The following is an 18,383-nucleotide window of genomic DNA, read 5'->3' as shown; positions in this document are numbered from 1 at the left end:
CAAAATTACTGAACCGACAAGTATATTCTACACGTGTATTCTAGACAGGCAGTTGGCTTAATGAGAGCAATTTAAATCTTTGTCCAGAGGCTGTAATGTACTGGAAGCTAAAGTTGTCACTAGATAGAAATCTAAGGGAGAATGTAGGACATACAACCATAAGACATAGGAGCAGAATCAGGCCATTCGGCCCATTGCCTAGCTTCACCATTCAATCATGGCCAATCTAGTTTTCCCTTTTAGCCCCATTCTCCTGCCTTCTCCCGGTAATCTTTGATCCCATTACTAATCAAGAACCTATCAATCAATTAAACAAAATCTTGTGGGGAAAAAAGCTTGAAGGAATACGAACTATGGCACAGATGGATAAAAACGGTCTCTGTTAGTCATAGAGCCATAATGCATGGAAACAGGACCTTTGGCACATCTCATCTATGCCAACCAAGATGCCCCATATAAGGTGTGTAGGAAAGAACTGCAGATGCTGGTTTAAATCGAAGATAGACACAAAATGCTGGAGTAACTTCAGTCTGAAGAAGGGTCTCAACCCGAAACGTCACCCATTCCTTCTCTCCAGAGATGCTGCCTGTCTTGCTGAGTTACTCCAGCATTTTGTGTCTGCCCCATACAAGATAGTCCCATTTAGCCAAAGTCCAAAGGAGATGTGCACAGCGAGGTTTCTAACCAAGATGTTCCAGTGGGAAGATAGATACTGAAAATTGTGGAATAAATATTCAAACAACTTATTGATAAAGTTAAAATAGGAAGAAAATTGAAATTAATGGATAAGTTTAACATCAAGCCAGGAACCCTGTCTGCCTATTATAGGCTGTGTTATAAGAAAGGGGGGAAATGGTGTGGAGTTAAAACCTAGAGAATAGAGTTCTTGAACCAATAACTACTGCCCTCAAGGAAATTTGCAATTCTTATTCCAATTCGATTTTTAGCTACAAAATTGCTACAATATGATCTCAAGGGGCAAGTCACTCAGTCAGCTGCCGGGGACAACATGCACACAAGGCAAACATAGTTTTCAGAATCTAAGGAAAGTTGTAGTCATACTTATGCCAAAATATAATGACTTCCCTACCTTCCCATGTTACATCAATGTTTATGAGATGTTTCAAAAATCATGGTTTCATGGTTCAAAACTCAAACCCAGACCCAAACTCAATTCGGCTTGTTCAGTCATCCAGGATTCAAAATAGGAGTTATAGGAACAGGAAACCTCTCCTTACAATAACATGGCCTTTGGCTAGTACAGGTAGTTCTGCTAAAATACCCGTTACCACAACACAAACAACAAATTGTGGAACACCGTTTGCATATGCGGGCCAAATTAGTTATAACACAATATTGATCGGGAACTAGGTACCACTTATACTGGAAACTGAGAAGTAGACTTAGAAAGCCGTCTTAGATTTACGCAGAACAGAGGGTATATAATTTCCACACAGTAATCAGACACCATTGTCACTTAAATGTACAACTGCTACTTTATCCATGGGTGGCGTTTGAAATTAACAATCGCTTCTATTAATAAATAGTCTGAAGAAGGGTCTCGACCCGAAACGTCGCCCATTCCTTCTCTCCCGAGATGCTGCCTCACCCGCTTAGTTACTCCAGCATTTTGTGTCCACCTTCACCTCAATGGATACTTGTGCAACAATACTATGTAGCAAACGGCATTTATTTTAAAAAGACCTTCACTTTTGTAAGGAAGATAGACGCAAAAAGCTGGAGTAACTCCGCGGGTTCAACGTTACATCATTTTTGTAAGCCCTGCAGGAAAAATACCTTTGTTATAGAGTCTGAAACTGTAGCTCCAAACTCTCTTTTGCCCCATCGATACAATTTGGCTTTATGGTATGAAATTCTATAACACGTGGTTTCTTAAGAATGCTTTTAGTGAAACTATCCACATCTCAAAGGATTTTTGATGAAGATCAAACAGCTCATGCACCACCCTCTCTACAGGTTTCTGCTCCCTTGCCTCCCACAAACAGCCTGAAGGGTCCTGAACTGAAAAGACACCTGTCTATGCTCTTCAGAGATGCTGCCTGACCTGCTGAGTTACTCCAGCATTTTGTCATTCGTGATAAAACCAGCATCTGCAGTTACTTGTTTTCACAGCTCATGATAGAACAGCTTTGGATCTTTCTTACAATATTAATGATGTAAAAGAAAAATGCAGCTCAATATTAATTCACCGGATTTTAGTCATTTCTCCCGTGCGCCCATCATTTCTTACCCCATCGTGCCAAGAGTTGGGTTTTTACAATTGGCTAGACTTGTTTTACTTCCAATGGCCATAGTGTTTGGTCAATGTGTTAGCATACCTTCTTTATAAGCTTCCACAATCCTGTGGATTTCGTCATTATTGCGAGATGCTAAGATTTCAACCAGGATGTTCTCAGATGTCCCAGCACCCTGAGGAAAACAAACGATTAAGGAATCATACTCTAGATTGGAGACAAAATATGTCATCATTCAGTCATCCCACTAGAACATGTCCCAAAAGCCTTTCTCCAAATTCTTGGTATGAATACACACATTTGGATAGGATTTTCAGACCAGTTGTCAAGGCATTAACCTCACTGGGATAATGCTTTACCTCAGTTATCCTTGGTCACAGCCTAGCTAGACAGAGAAAGTCTGAAATCCCAAATCTTGAATCATCCAATTTTCAAATCCTGTTAATTCCAATAGTCTATTGCCACAGAAGGCTGTGGAGGCCAAGTCAATGGATATTTTTAAAGCAGAGTTATATTCCTGATTATTGCAGTGTCAGGGGTTATTGGAGAAGGCAGAGAATGGGGTTAGGAGGGACAGATAGATCAGCCATGATTGAATGGTGCAGTAGACTTGATGGGCTGAATGGCCTAATTCTGCTCCTATCACTTATGACCTCCACTTTTCTGTGGGGTATAAATGAGAATGGGTCAATGCATGCACCAGCTGGGCAGCAGAAGCAGCTTAAAGGTGACCCGATGCAGGTGTACAACATTTAGGGGTACAGACACATTTTGGACAGCAAGATTTGTTTTTAAACACCAGACTTCCAAAACCACAGGGGAAAAGAATCAGAACACAGTTGACTCTGGAACTGCCCGAGGTAGTAGATACAGGTCCAATAACAAAATTTTAGTAGCTAGATGAGCACTTGAATTGCCAAGGCAACAAAGAGTGCAGGTGAAGGGCTGATAAACGAGATTAGTGCAAATGGGACATGGTGGGATGGGGGACTTGTGTTGCTTGATTCTATGACAAATATCGGTTCTTCCCCATATTTTGTCACCCAACCTTCAAAATAAAACCCTTATCAAGCAGATGCTATATTTCTCAGGTGCCAGAATAACCCGATATCAGGCAGGCTCTCCCTCAGATTGCCCTGATGTCATACAGTCTGGGTACTATAATGTAATAGTTATAATAAAGTGCTGGATAGCTAGTGTTTCTTTGGTTGGAGTGAAGTAGCGAAGTTTACCGATACTCATTGAAATGCAGCAAGTTGTGATCATTATGGAATCTTTTAAAAACTCAAATACTATTAACTGGAGCTTCTACCTCATTGATTTTGGCCAACGGGCAAAGACATTCCCAGATCTACCCGTCTCTTATATACTCCAACAGTTTATTAATGTTCAGATGATGGGAAAAGACAGTAAGCAAGTCCCTCAGGATTCAATTAGATCAAAGGCACAGATCTGCCTGTGGCTAAATGCAAAACGATTGGAATGTGTTAAAAGAAGAAAATGTTTTAAAAGGAACTGCCATGTACCACAAGTATAGACACCATGAGAGAAAGGATGCAGACAATCTAATTATATGGTTGAGGCAGTCAGTCGATGAAAAGAAATGCATTTATCTGGTGGATGGCAGATTTACTCCCTTTAAAACACTGATGTGCACGTCTACCCTTATTTGACCTTGTGTACCGACAAATTATAGGAATTCCAGGTGGAGATCGATGTACACGTCACAGATCTAAAGTTCCATGTGCTGAGGAAGAGACATGTACAATCAACTTGTAGCCATTAGTCAAACTGCAGGTCTTCTAGCCATTACTCACCGTAGCAATACACAAAGCTACACACCATCTCCTTGGTAAGGAAGCAGATGTGAAATGAGCAGTTACATCAGTGATCAACAGTAAAGAGCCCGTCCCACTTTCACAACCTTATTCATGACCTCTGCCGAGTTTGCCCTTGACTCATACTTGCAGCATGGCCGTCACGAGGTCGTAGGTAAGGTCGTGATGCTAGTCGTAGGTACTCGTGGCATCAAGTAGGTCGGGGCGTTTTTCTAGCCCGATGAAAAATGTCCACGAGTAAAAAAAGGTCGTGAATTAGGTCGTGAAAGTGGGACTGGCCCTTACTCAAGACATTCCAAGGCACAGATTTTAAAAACGTCCACATTTTTGACCACAGCCCCTTTCATGGAGACCTTCACTGCAGCTAAAATAATGAGCCATCTTCAGGGGAGCAGTTTGCACTTAAACAGAAAGCAATGAGACACCGTTCTTAAGGTTCTGCATTCAATTCCAGAAATTAATGATCAAGATCTGAATTTGCTTCTTTGCTTCTATACCCATCACCAGTATTGTGCTTGGTATGGATAATCATTCCTTGCCATTGGTGTCTATAGCAGATCAGCATCGTATAAACTGCTTAAGCTGTTTAAGGGCATGATCGCCTAACTCAATGAATTGATTTTTTTAAAAAAAATTAAACTTTAGCAAATTGCAATTTTACAAATTCTAAAAACAATATCGTTTTAAAACTGTTTAGACGTGCCAGCACATACAACTACAAATAAATAAGCAGTGCTCATTGTATAGAGCAAAACAATGTAAATAGTTTGATCTCAAGCCGGGTGTTGAGCAGCCAGGTTGTTGCCAGCAAAACAATGTGCTGAAGTAACTCAGCAGGTCGGGCTACATCTCTGGAGGGAATGGACAGGTGACATTTCGGGTTGGGTGCCCCGAGACTGATGGATGGATTCTAGTTTGTGTGAATAAGATAATGTACTTGGCCAACTGATCACACATGTAAAGTTGCAGTTACCTTTATGGCATCATGCAATTCCTTGGCATCATAGCGATGGGGAGGAAGCAGGAGAGCTACAATTAGGGACTCAAACTTTCCAGACAGCTCGGACATCAGATCATCGACCAGGTCCTGTAGGAGCAAAGATGACAGATGAGTACTGTGGCAACACAAAATAGCAACGTAATATCTAGAACAGAGCCAGCATTTCAGATTATTCAGACTAATTATATTCTATTTTACCGTATGCAGATATGCGGTACTTTAGTTCTTTACTGTCCCGCAAAAGCATCAATGTAATTTGCCTCTATACCTACCCCAGAGCTAAGCATGATGACCACCTAACCAATCTCTAAACACAAATGTTTGCATGGACATCTGCAAAGTATCTGAGCTCGACTCAGAATTGGGGGAAGAAATTATTCCAGAAGCAGTACTTCCATTTGAGCACTAGGGCGGCGCTGTGTTAGCGGCAGCCTTGCACGCAGCCCTTCTGTCCTTTCGACTTTTGTAAATTATTTTTAGTGCGTCTAAATGTATGATTTAATGTTTGTCTGTATGTTTTATGTGTGTGTGTGGGGGTGGGGGGAGGGGGGGAAGAAATATGTTGAAACCGTTTTCAGCCACGTACTGCGACAAATTTGCGATTTTTCTCCTTGTTGCATCTTCGCCCTGCCTCGCGCCCTAACAACTGGTTTAGTGCGGCCTTTCCACACCGGAGACGGGCCCAGAGTTTCAGCAGCAGGTGCGCCGCGGACTTACCATCGCGGAGGCTGGGATCCCTTACCGGGAATCGCCAGAAGAAGTGCTCCGACTGCTGGCTTTTACATCGTGAAGCCGCGGTCTCCGGTAAGAAGCGGCCCATTCGGGAACGCCAAGCCGCGGATTGCGTTCAGATCCATTGTGATGGATTCCACTGCGATGGATGGTTATGCTAAACTGTATCGTGTATTGTGTTCTTTTTACTTGTATTGCTTTATGGTGACTCAAATATCACCGTACCTTAATTGGTGCATGTGGCAATAAAGGTGACTTTAAACTTGAATTAGAGAGGAACTTGAGGCATGGGAGTTCTGGTATTGCCAGTTTTTTTCCTACCTCCAACGCACCATCTTACCTCTGTATTATCCAGTGCAATAGTCCCACAGGATTCTACCCATCCCACACCCCAGCAAACCACGATTGGACTCCCAACCATAAGTCAATAACCCCACTCTCACCATCGACGGCACCACTGTCTCCCCATCTCCCCAGCCCCGCAACCTTGGCGTGATCTTTGATTCCACCCTCTCCCTTGAGCTTCACTCCGCCATGTCATTAAAACCTCCTTCTTTCACCTCTGCAACATCGCCAAAATCAGACCCTCTCTCACACCTCCCGCTGCTGAAAGACTCATCCATGCCTTCATCTCCTCCCGACTAGACTACTGCAACTCACTTCTCCTTGGCATCAGCTCCACCTACATCAACCAACTCCAACTGGTCCAGAACGCAGCCGCCCGACTCATCACCCACACCAAATCCTGGCATCACATCACTCCAGTCCTCAAACAACTTCACTGGCTTCCCATCTCCCACTGGATCACGTACAAAATCCTGGTCCTCACCTACAAAGCCCTCCACCATCTGGCCCCCCCATATCTCACTGACCTCCTCTCCCCCTACCACCCTCACCCTCAGATCCACATCAGCCGGTCTCCTCTCCATCCACAAATCCAACCTCCGCAGTTTTGGGGACAGAGCCTTCTCCAGGGCTGCTCCCAGGCTCGGGAACTCCCTCCCCCAACTGATCCGCAATTCCGTGTCCCTCACCATCTTCCAGTCCCGCCTCAGGACCCATCTCTTCACCTCTGCCTATCCTTAGCCCCACGTCCCCCTCCCTTTTCATCTGTGCATTAATTGCCTCATATTGTGTTTCGAATTGAATTCTGTCTTTAATTTGTGTACTAGTCATGTCTCTACTATTTATTTCATTCCGCTTACATGTTTTTCCTCTACTTGCTAAAGTTTTGTAAGGTGTCCTTGAGACTCTTGAAAGGCACCCATAAATAAAAAATTTATTATTATTATTATTATGATGTCAAAGAAAGTTATGGTGGCACATCCTCAAAAAGATGTACAATTCTAATTTGGTCATACTCTGGGCCACAGGTGCACTGATGACAGGGAATGAGGATAGAAATTAAAAACAAATAGATGGGACTAACTAGTAAACACTGAATTTCATACCAAGTCTGTATTTGGGATGCTTTGATACATTGGAATTTACACCCCTGGTTTAGAATTAAATAATTGAACAAAGATCCATGTTCCAATTGAATCTACAATCCTGCACATTTTGCTTCCTCTAATGTTTCAGGATTTAGTAAACTTAACTGCAAATAATGCACCTTGCATGCCGGTGCAAAGTTTATGTGAAGAACTCAAATACATTTATCTGTATTTATTACAAATGCATGGGGCAAAAGTCCAATCTTTAAAACAGCACCTGTTCACTCATTTCAGTACCAGCTTCACTTGAACATTATTCCATTGCTTCAGGTGACATTGTGGGTTGCAGTTATCGTTTACTAAAACATCTCAATTGCCTTCTCTACAGAAACAAGCTAGTTCTTCATCCCAGCTTCATGTCTTCAATAATCTATGAACTTATCACCTCAACCATTCCATGAATGGAATTTCCTCTCCACACTATGTATGTTTCAGTATGTGCATGTGGTTCTGTAAACAGTGGTTAATTATACTTTACCTTTCCAATTACGGTTTTGTAGCCAACGATAATATCCTGCCGTTGGGCATTACTTCTCTGCGTCAGTAGATCCAATATGATATCTTCATCCGTTCCTGCCAACAAACATAATGGTTTTAGAATTTACTGCTGAACAGTGACCAGAGGCAAGAATCTCTTGCCCAATCTGAATATGTAGTGCGAGCCATAAATGTCATACATTGCTGCTCATGACAAAGAATGCAGCCGCAATTGGAGGCTTTTGCAGGCTTTGGTGATAAGGGAAGAGGAGCTTTAACTAGCACCTAACCCACTTACACCTAGGCTTGATGTTGTCAACAGATGCTGGCTTCCATCTTTTTTCCCCCAATACTGACATTTGCTAGACGGAGTGCAAGGTGTGCAAATCAACAGGTTTCCTCCGACTCACCCAACTCTAATAACAAGAATATCCCTGAAGGAATTGTTAGAAGATGTAAAAGAGTTTCCTTATTTGACCCTTGCATTCAATATTCATTGGGCAATTTACATCGATTCCACTTAGACGTCAATTTTGGACCCAATAGCTGCTTCATAAGCTGCTTCATAAGACATCAATTAAACAAGAAGGATATTGGCATAGGTCTATCCATAGACAGATTATCAGAGGGTCCGTTTGGTCTTGAATTGAATTGAATTTATTTGTCGTTCAGACCTTTCGGTCTGAACGAAATTTCATTTCCCTGCAGTCATACATATTTTAAAAAAAATGACAAAAACACACAATCAACACAAATTTAACATCCACCACAGTGAGTTCACCAAACATCTCCTCACTTGGTCATTTAAACAGGACAGATGGCTCATTGAGTCTTCTATTGTACAGTTTAACCATTTTTAAAAAACAGATCTAGGTTTTTCTCAAAACAAAAATATTGAGATCTCCAGAAGGCCTTATATATTTTCATCTACAATGTTGAACAAAGTAGGTATTCAAGAGGGAAGCTTTAGTACCTAGAGAGTAGCAAGTTCAACACATTTCCATAACTATGGAAAATAGCAGGGGAATAGAACAGAAGTTAACAACAGTGCATGATAAAGTGAGAGAGGATAAACATGGTATCTTTGGGACAAACAATGACTCGTGCACAAATCACTGTGCACAAATAGAAAACAAACTATTGTTGCTTACCAAAGCCTTTCATGGCCTTGTGAAGGATCTCAGCATCTTTATTGGCATCAAAACCTGGAAAATCATAGATGGTGCCGTTGGTCCTTCCCTAAGAACAGACCATCCATTAAAATGTTTCTCCATAAAGAATTATGATTACAAGAAGACAACACTACATACAGATTAAAGCAAACTTTCCAATCCCATCTCAGCGTTTGGTTCACTGAGTAACTGAAGTGTGAAGGGCCTGTTCCACTTTCACGACCTAATTCACAATCTTTTTTACTCGTGGACATTTTTCATCAGGCTAGAAAAACCGACTTGATGCCACGAGTACCTAAGACTAGCATCACGGCCCGCTACGACCCACCTATGACCTCCTACGACCTCGTGACGGCCATGCTGCGAGTACAAGTCAAAGGCAAACTCGGCAGAGGTTGTGAATTAGGTCATGAAAGTGGGACAGGTTTAACACTGCACAAGTTACCAGATTTAATCTTAAAATTTATGGCGTTTTCATCTTTGCAAAGAATGATGCAAGTGCAACATTGATGGTTATAAAACCAGCTTCTCCATCAGTAACCCACACACAGATATTGACAAGGGCAGAATACAAGGAAGGCTCCTGTCTAAACAGCCACACAAATTTAAAAAAACAGCCTATTACACAAGTGAACCTACATATCCAGCTGACATTTGGGCAAGGCTACAGAGGTAGAGGATCTTCTTTTGTCAATTTTACACCAGCACAGAACAAGGCATTAGGTTGATAAGTTAATGCAAAAGACATAAAAACAAAACATAATGGAAATACTATCAGGTTGCATCTCCAAGAAAAACAGAGTCAGTGTCCAAAAGATAGTTTCCAGAACTTAATTTGAATTTCATCAAACTCAAAGGCAAACACAGCAAAACTTGTTTTTGAGCGAGTCAAATTAATAATTCTGCATATCCTGAGCACGGTGCATATTCAAAACCACTCTACATCAAGAACACACCCTTTGGTATGGTAATAAAGCAAATAGGTTTAAATTACTTTCAACGTGGCATTAATACTCTGCCCAGCAGTTCACATTCCACACGGACATAAACCTTGTACTAGCACCTATAACCTTGAGATATAGCAGTCTGAGGGCTACTTCTTCAGAGGTAGGAAAGTCAACTAAGCCAACCTCAAGTGTGTGCTGCCAAAAAACTATCAATCTGTCTCCTGTCCCAAAGGGCCAAACAGGCTCCATTTCTGCCAAACAACCAAAGAGTCCGACCAACCCCAACTTGCATTTTTGAAAACTAGACTAACAGGCCTGAACCTAACCCTAACCCTCGGCACTCTCTCCCCATTTATAAGCAAATACTTAAGTGCAGAGATCCTACAGGACTGCTTTAACTCAAGGACCATGCCACCGCCATCATAGACTTTCAGTATGTGGATAGAAGACTGCCTGCCTAACAAGTCAAGCTGAGTGTTCCCCAACTGGAAACCATAGAAAACCACAAGATCTACTCACTAGTGAAGTCCAAATCTGGGACATTCAAATCAAGTGACCCTGATCCATATAAGAAATCCAGATAGCACCTTGGCAAAGCGATCAGGGACAGTTCCTGACCCTAGAGTCCCATATTAAACCACTCAGACACCAAAGTATGACAAAGCTTTCATGCTACCATAGGGTACAAAGTGAGGTCAGGCAGAAATCAGTGGCACAGGAGTAGAGTTGCTGCCTTACAGCGCCAGAGACCCGGGTTCGATCCTCTATGGGTGCTTGTCTATACTGAGTTTGTACATTCTCCCCATGACCTGCGTTGGTTTTTTCTGGAATCTCCAGTTTCCTCACATACTCCAAAGGCGTACAGGCTTGTAGGTTCATTGGCTTGGTATAATTGTAAATTGTCGCTGGTGTGTGTAGGATAGCGTTTGCACATGAGGATCGCTGGTCAGTGCAGACTCGGTGGGCTGAAGGGCCTGTTGCCATGCTGTATCTCCAAACTAAACTATGCATTTTGAGCTCATTTTGAACAGAAGATCAATGGAATGATAACACACCTTCAGGTGCACCTGTGCACAAGGTCACCGTCCCAGAGTGAAGCCACAGAGAGCAACTGGCCCGGATGGAGTCCCTGGTCATGTCCACAGATCATGATTTCTTGGTCCTCCAAAATATTCCAAATGGAATTTAAACTGGAGATTTAACACAGACCAGCGCTCAGGTGTATTTGCAAATATATATTTGGCCCTTTTCCAATCATCCCAACGTCAAAGTGAAACAAGGGGTCTCAACCAAAAAATCACCTATCCATGTTCTCCAGAGATGCCGTCAAACCTGCAGCACTTTGTACCCTATTGAGCTAGTCTTAGATTTCATTAAGAGTTTTGCCGAGGTGGAGACGGTTAAGAACTTTAAGTTCCTAGGTATAAATATCACCCCCAATTTGGCCTAGTGCAGCCACATCTATGCTAGTAAGCGCACCAAAGCCTCTGCTGTCTCAGAAGGTCAAGGATATTCAGCTTGTTGCACTGACTACTGTCCATTTATACACATGCACTTCAGCTTGGGTATGGCAACTGCTCTGCCCAAGACCACATCCAGGAAGACTTGAAGTCTAGTCAAGAATGTCTGCCATCCTGGCTATTCCTTTTCTTTTATCTTCTGGGAGAAGATATGGGAGTTTCACATCCCAGGCATCTAGACACAAGAACAGCTTCTCCACCACTGCACTACTGTTATTCACCTGTCCCACATAGGAAACCTGAACAGAAACCTCTGGAGACTTTGCGCCCCACCCAAGGTTTCTGTGCGGTTCCCGGAGGTTGCAAGTGGTTGCAGGTAGTGGAAGCAGGTGGGGAGACTGACAAAAACCTCAGGGAACCTCCAGGAACCGCACGGAAACCTTGGGTGGGGCGCAAAGTCTCCAGAGGTTTCCGTTCAGGTTTCCTAAGTGGGGCAGGGGCATTAGAATCACTGCTTTCAAACCCACTTTCAGGTGGTCCTGCCACCTACTGGTACCTGTACCTTAATCTTGCACCATTCTACTGCTTTGCACTCATCATTTATTGTTTATGATTGAAGGTATTATTAATGTATCGTTATTATTGTATATATCCCGTCTACTCTGTGAGCTTCATGCAAATTATAAATTTAATTACAATCTAACTCGAATTTTGGCAGATTAATTTCCTTCCTGGGATAAATAAAGTTGTATTGTGTCATATTTGAAACAAACATGCCGTTTATTTCTGTTCAAGAAGGAACTGCAGATGCTGGAAAATCGAAGGTAGACAAAAGTGCTGGAGAAACTCAGCAGGTGCAGCAGCATCTATGGAGCGATGGAAATAGCATAGGCAACGTTTCGGGCGTAAACCCTTCTTCAGACTGATGTAGGGTGGGTGGGGGGGGGGGGGGGGGGGGGAGCAGGAGGAGGAGGAGGAGCCATAGGGCTGAGGGAGAACTGAGAAGGGGAGGAGAGAGTGATGGATACCTGAAATTGGAGAAGTCAATGTTCATACCACTGGGATATAAACGACATTTCTGATTAGCAAAGTGCTCCAGTATGATATTGTAGAGTACTTGCAGTGTTAAACACAAGCTGATCGATTCAAAAATAGCCCGAGTGCTTTATCTCACCGTTGTGGAAAATACAGGTGTCAGAGGTTATGGGGAGAAGGCAGGAGAATGGGGTCAGGAGGGAGAGATAGATCAGCCATGCTTGAATGGCAGAGTAGACTTGATGGGCCGAGTGGCCTAATTCTGCTCCTATTACATGATATATGATGAACATTAATTTGTTATTGCGGGTGGTGTTTTCTACTGGGTCTGTTCCTGCGACGCGTCTCAATAGAAAACATCTGCGGTAGCACCCAGACCTGCGAAAGTTCAGTCTCTTGACGGGTCATGGTTAAATTGTCCGAGTCCCATTCTGGGTGTGGAGAGCTCTCTGTGCCCTGTCTGGGCAGAGGGCAGCACGGGGATATCGGTGGAGTTGGGCACCAGCCGTAGGGTAGGCACCCCTTCACGGGGGCCACTCGGCCCTACTCTCCCTGCCCCCGGTGTTGGCCGCGGCCACGTTGCAGGAGCAGCGCGGTGGAGGCGGCGACGTGAGCTCAGTCAACGGGGCGCGCCCAGCATTAGAGAGCGAGAGAGAGAGAGAGAGACACACACACGGACTGCGGGAAAAAATAGGCGACATTTCCGATGGGGCGTCCGGAAAAAAAAATGGATCACGTCCCGAAACGTCGGTCGTCTATGGTCTTGTCTGACCCGCTGAGTTACTCCAGCACTTTGCGTTCTATAGACACAGTGGGACAGGCAGAACCTCACAAAATGCTGGAGTGACTGCCCTGCTGAGTTACTCCATCATTTTGTGTCTTAATTCGGTTGAAACCAGCATCTGTGGTTCCTTCCTACACTTTGTGTTCGATGTTCATTACAGATGTTAATTTCAGCCGGGGTGGAGGAGCTGGGTGGAGAGAGGGGGTTTATATAAACAGACAAGGCAGCTTGCACCAAAGCCACAGAGAGGCGGCCATCAGGAACGGCTAGTCAGGATCAAAGATCCTATAGCAGAAGGATCTTTGGTCAGGATCGAACAGTGCAGCAAGTCCCTCCTCAAACTCGCTGTGGGATCAGATATCAATGCCGTAGAATTCATTTTATCCTCGACTTCCGCCACACCCTTGCGGAAGGCGGGCAGGCTGCCCATTGCTTTGTGTGTGTGATTCACTACAACGTTCGTAATGCAGCAGTTCCTGTCCGAATCACAAGACTACAGCTGCCCGAGGACATTTCATCGTTCACATGTGCATGACTTCGAAATTCCATAAGACTATGGAACTATGAAGACGCAGTTCCTCACAGTTCATGAAAGTTCCTGGGGGGGCCATCCCCGTGCTGCCCTCTGCCCAGAAATCTTTTTTTTCCTGTTTATATTATTCATGACTTAATGGAAGACATAAAGTATATATGATATATAATTTGTGTATTTGGAAAAATAAGAAGAACTCCATTACCTCCCAAAAATAGCCAAAAGCTCTCCACCCATGTCAAACAGGGCATTGATTAAAAGTTGTACTTTCACCACTTCAATCTATTTACGACACCAAACACACCAGTTTGGTCCTGGTCGCTAACCATTTAACTCCCCCAACCCCCATTCACCTCACTGACCTCCCTGTCCTGGGCCTCCACCATTGCCAGACTGGAAGTACAGCACCTCATAGTCTGCTTGGTTAGCCTACAACCCAACAGTATCAATGTTGAATTCTCCAATTTTAGGCAATTTCAAACTGTCATTCTCTCCTCTTTTCTCCCTACACCACCCCCTGAAATCAAGTTGGGGGGGGGGGGGGGGGGGGGGGGAGTCACAATTTAACACGATGAGAAATAATGTGACCCAATACTCACTCCACACTTAATTAAGCTTCGGTTGCACGGTTCAACACAACTTCCATGCATACATACTCCAGTCTCTCCTCACTAAACAAGGAAACTACTGGTTGTTTAAGAAGGAACTGCAGATGCTGGAAAATCAAAGGTAGACAAAAGTGCTGGAGAAACTCAGTGGGTGCAGCAGCATCTATGGAGCGAAGGAAATAGGCAACGTTTCGGGCCGAAACCCTTCTTCAGACTGATGAAACTACTGGGTCTTCCTTGGGGCCATCTAAACTCTGGAGACAGATCCCCAGCTTTTTAGTTTAGTTTTAGAGATACAGCATGGAAACAAGTTATTTGTCCCACCGAGTCTGTGCCGACCAATGATCCCCCGATACACTAGGGACAATATACAATTTTACCGATCCAATTAACCTATAAAACCAGAATGCCTTTGGAGTGTGGGAGGAAACCAAAGCACCCAAAGTAAAAAACCACGTGGAGAATGTACAAACTCCGTTTGGACAGCAACCATAGTCAGGATTGAACCCCGGTCTAAGGCAGCAACTCTATCACTGCGCCAGCTTGCTTAACCTTCTCAGCACATCGTTGTTACAAGACCCCAGGGGACAAATAGTCCAACTCATTAAGGACGGAAGCAGATGGACTAATTGCAACAACTGGAGCTTTGCTGAAATTCCTTCCAATATTTGATTCCTCCCCCCAAAATCAATTCAGGTATTGAGCCTGTACACATAGAAACATAGAAAATAGGTGGAGTAGGCCCTTCGAGCCTGCATCGCCATTCAATATGATCATGGTTGATCATCCAACTCAGTATCCTGTATCTGCCTTCTCTCCATACCCCCCTGATCCCTTTAGCCACAAGGGTCACATCTAACTCCCTCTTAAATATAGCCAATGGACTGGCCTCAACTACCTTCACAAAACACTTCACATCATGTCTCTAGCTTGACAGATGTGAGGATCTGATCTTGGTACATCATCATTCACAAGTCTACCCTTTCTTGCTCTAATGCTCTTGTAGCTTGAGATTTATTTTATACATTCAATTTACTTTGGAAAGTTATTCGTCTGCCTACAGTTCAGGTGTACACAGTCTGGATCAGATCATTGCTGTTTTCAATGAGCCCACATACTCTATAAGTACATTCAAATAAGCTTATTTGTAGATGATTTAAGAATTGTTTGATCACCATTCTGCTACAGCAGAAACCATTTCTCCATATTTACTCAATCACGCCTCTCTTCCCAAGCAAGGAATATCAGAGGTTGTACAGTTAAATGGCAGACTCCAGAATTCACAGGCTACAAATCCACAAGTTCAGTTTTGTGTTTTAAATGTTTTGGAAAATAAAAGATCGTTTTTGATATCCGATTTAAATCTCATTGTCCACAAACATTTCCACCCAAAATTCAAACAAAGATAACACAGCAATAGACTTCCTCCTCCACACTTTATAGAACAAAACCAAGTATTTTTATCTGCTTGAATTTGTGGAAACATTAAATTTTCTTTTAAGACATTTGCTAAAATGTAACAATTCCATGTGTGGCTTGACCCACTGAGCATTTCCCATTTCGGTTTCAGACCTGTGGCATTTATTTAATTAGCTCCGAGTTGCTATGCAAACATCTGAAACAAGAGAAAATCCATGGTGTGGGCATAGCGCAGAGGCAATGAATGCATTCTTGATCTTATCCCAGTTCATCTGACTGCACACTACTGCCAGCATACTGATTGCAAAGACAGAAACAGTTAGGCATGAGATTTACCCCTGCCCCAAAAAACCCCAACAACTTAGTACCGCAGCTCAAATTATTTTCAATGAACCATCACTTTTTCCATTGTTGTCTTCTTCAACAATGGGGGAAAATATCCATAGCAATTTGATAGTGGAATGTTTTTGGGGGTGGCCCAATGGCAAGTTTCTCATGACCTTCTTCCCATCGCTAAAGGTTTCTTTATACAAAGCTCTGTTCATATCCCCCTCCATCAACAAACAGACCACTCAGTTTTTCACTACTAGGAAAAAGAGTAGGGAGACAAAAATAATTTGGCAGCAAGTGGGCGGGGGTGAAAGAAATTAAGAAAAATGATTATTGGTCAAGGGTCAACTGAGGGAGTGCATGCCACTTTAGTTACGATAAGGTGTAATTTAGGAGAAACAAACAGAAATACGCAGCCTTCTTTTATTCAAACAAACAATTAAGAACGTACACACTATGCCATAAATACACTATGCCAGAATAATTACTATCCTTGAAAGGAATTTTGTCATATACTTAGTAACACTGCCATCAAGAAAGTTTTCCGTAAATTGCAACATTTTCTAAAGAAGTTGGTTTGCAACTTTAATTCACTGGCATGAGAGTAATGACACGCTAATGAAAATAAATTGTAGCCTTTAATGGTTAATATAGCTACATTTGTTGCAATCTTTCATTGTAAACTTTTTCTGGGATCTAGGTGGAGTAATTGAACGTAGTAAAATACCAATGTGTAGAGAACCACTACGCCTACCAACAGCTGGTGAATCATTGCACACCAGCACCACACAATTTCTGATAACTCAATTCTGATTCCACTTACCCCGCCTTTGGCTGCCATGGTTCAGTAAGAAAATCTGTTTTAAAACAGAAAAAAAAAGAGATCATTTATTGTAGCTTCTCCACATCTCCTGAAATATTTCAACAACACATTAATAACACGACAAGGGCAAATAAGAATTAAATGATACCTCTGACAAATCTGCTGCAAAGACAAATGTTCCCAGTATGTGGCTGTCTGAAACTCGAGAAGCAAGGCCTGCCTTTTCTCTGAGGAAAGACTCAGGCGGCAGCTTAGGGATTGGTAGAGAGATTGGAAGCATATTTAAATAATTTAGTCATAGAAAAGAGTTGGCCTATAAGAAGCAACTAGTACGAAAACCTCTGTGGGTGCAGCAAAAACCAGCACTGAACTCTGCTGTAATTGTCAGACAATACAGGGTACCGAAGGTGAACCGTTTCCCCAGCAATGACCATCATCACTGATACGAAGGTTTAAATCCCCAAACTGTGCCAAATCAGAAACGTTTACAGCAGAGAGAGGAAGAGGAAATGTTTATCCTTGTTTTGATTAAAAGCTCACCGATCTCACAATATGTTTATCAAGAGTCAAGAGTGTTTTATTGTCGTTTGTCCCAGGTAGATCAATGACATTCTTACTTGCAGCAGCACAACAGGATATGTAAACATAGCACACTGTAAACAATACAATAAATGAGAAAAAAAAGTTCAGTGTGTGTATATATACATATACACGTACATAAACACACACACACACACACGCGCACATACATACATATATATATATATATATATACATATATACACATATGCACACACACATAGAAACATAGAAAATAGGTGCAGGAGTAGGCCATTCGGCCCTTCGAGACTGCACAGCCATTCAATATGATCATGGCTGATCATCCAACTCAGTATCCTGTACCTGCCTTCTCTCCACAAGGGCCACATCTAACTCCCTCTTAAATATAGCCAATGAACTGGCCTCAACTACCTTCTGTGGCAGAGAATTCCGCAGATTCACCACTCTCTGTGTGAAAAATGTTTTCCTCATCTCGGTCCTATTTTACATATACACGTAAAAACAATAATAGTAATAGAACAAACAGTAACAGTGCAAAAAGCCAAACCTAATGCCTCCAAATCCATGCAGTTCAGAGCTTATTTGCAGGTTGTAGTGTTTAATAGTCTGATGGCTGTAAGGAAGAAGCTGTTCCTGAACCTGGACGTCTCAGTTTTCAGGCTCCTGTTCCTTCTTCCTGATGTCAGGGGTGAAATGAGTGTGGGGTGAGTGTGTGGTGGGTCTCTGATGATGCTGGCTGTCTTTTTGAGGCAGCGACTTCTATAAATCACTTTGATGGTGGAGAGGCCAGAACCCGCAATGGACTGGACAGTGTTCACTTGAAATACATGGGGTCTAGGAAAGAGCATTCACGTTGCGGCCCTGTTTCCACCAATCTTTCCACCACATGCCTGAGGAGGCCAACATTGGGTATTTTA

At 42.9% G+C, this 18,383-nt stretch overlaps 1 protein-coding gene across 1 annotated transcript in view; it reads right to left on the bottom strand.

Annotated features, from left to right (window-relative positions):
- Positions 1-17,176, bottom strand: part of LOC129713004 (annexin A5-like) — a 26,592-nt gene extending 9,416 nt beyond the window's left edge. Inside the window, exons 1-6 of the mRNA XM_055661845.1 lie at positions 17,054-17,176; positions 16,906-16,939; positions 8,947-9,034; positions 7,797-7,891; positions 5,067-5,180; positions 2,340-2,430 (exon numbers count right to left, since the gene is read on the bottom strand). Of these exons, the coding sequence (XP_055517820.1) occupies positions 2,340-2,430; positions 5,067-5,180; positions 7,797-7,891; positions 8,947-9,034; positions 16,906-16,923 (406 nt within the window). The 5' untranslated portion in view covers positions 16,924-16,939; positions 17,054-17,176. The remainder of the gene's footprint in view (positions 1-2,339; positions 2,431-5,066; positions 5,181-7,796; positions 7,892-8,946; positions 9,035-16,905; positions 16,940-17,053) is intronic.
- Between the last annotated feature and the right edge of the window lie 1,207 nt (positions 17,177-18,383).

Source organism: Leucoraja erinacea, chromosome 34, assembly GCF_028641065.1.
Source record: "Leucoraja erinacea ecotype New England chromosome 34, Leri_hhj_1, whole genome shotgun sequence".
Classification (NCBI taxonomy): domain Eukaryota; kingdom Metazoa; phylum Chordata; class Chondrichthyes; order Rajiformes; family Rajidae; genus Leucoraja; species Leucoraja erinaceus.
This window is presented reverse-complemented; position numbering and strand designations above follow the sequence as displayed.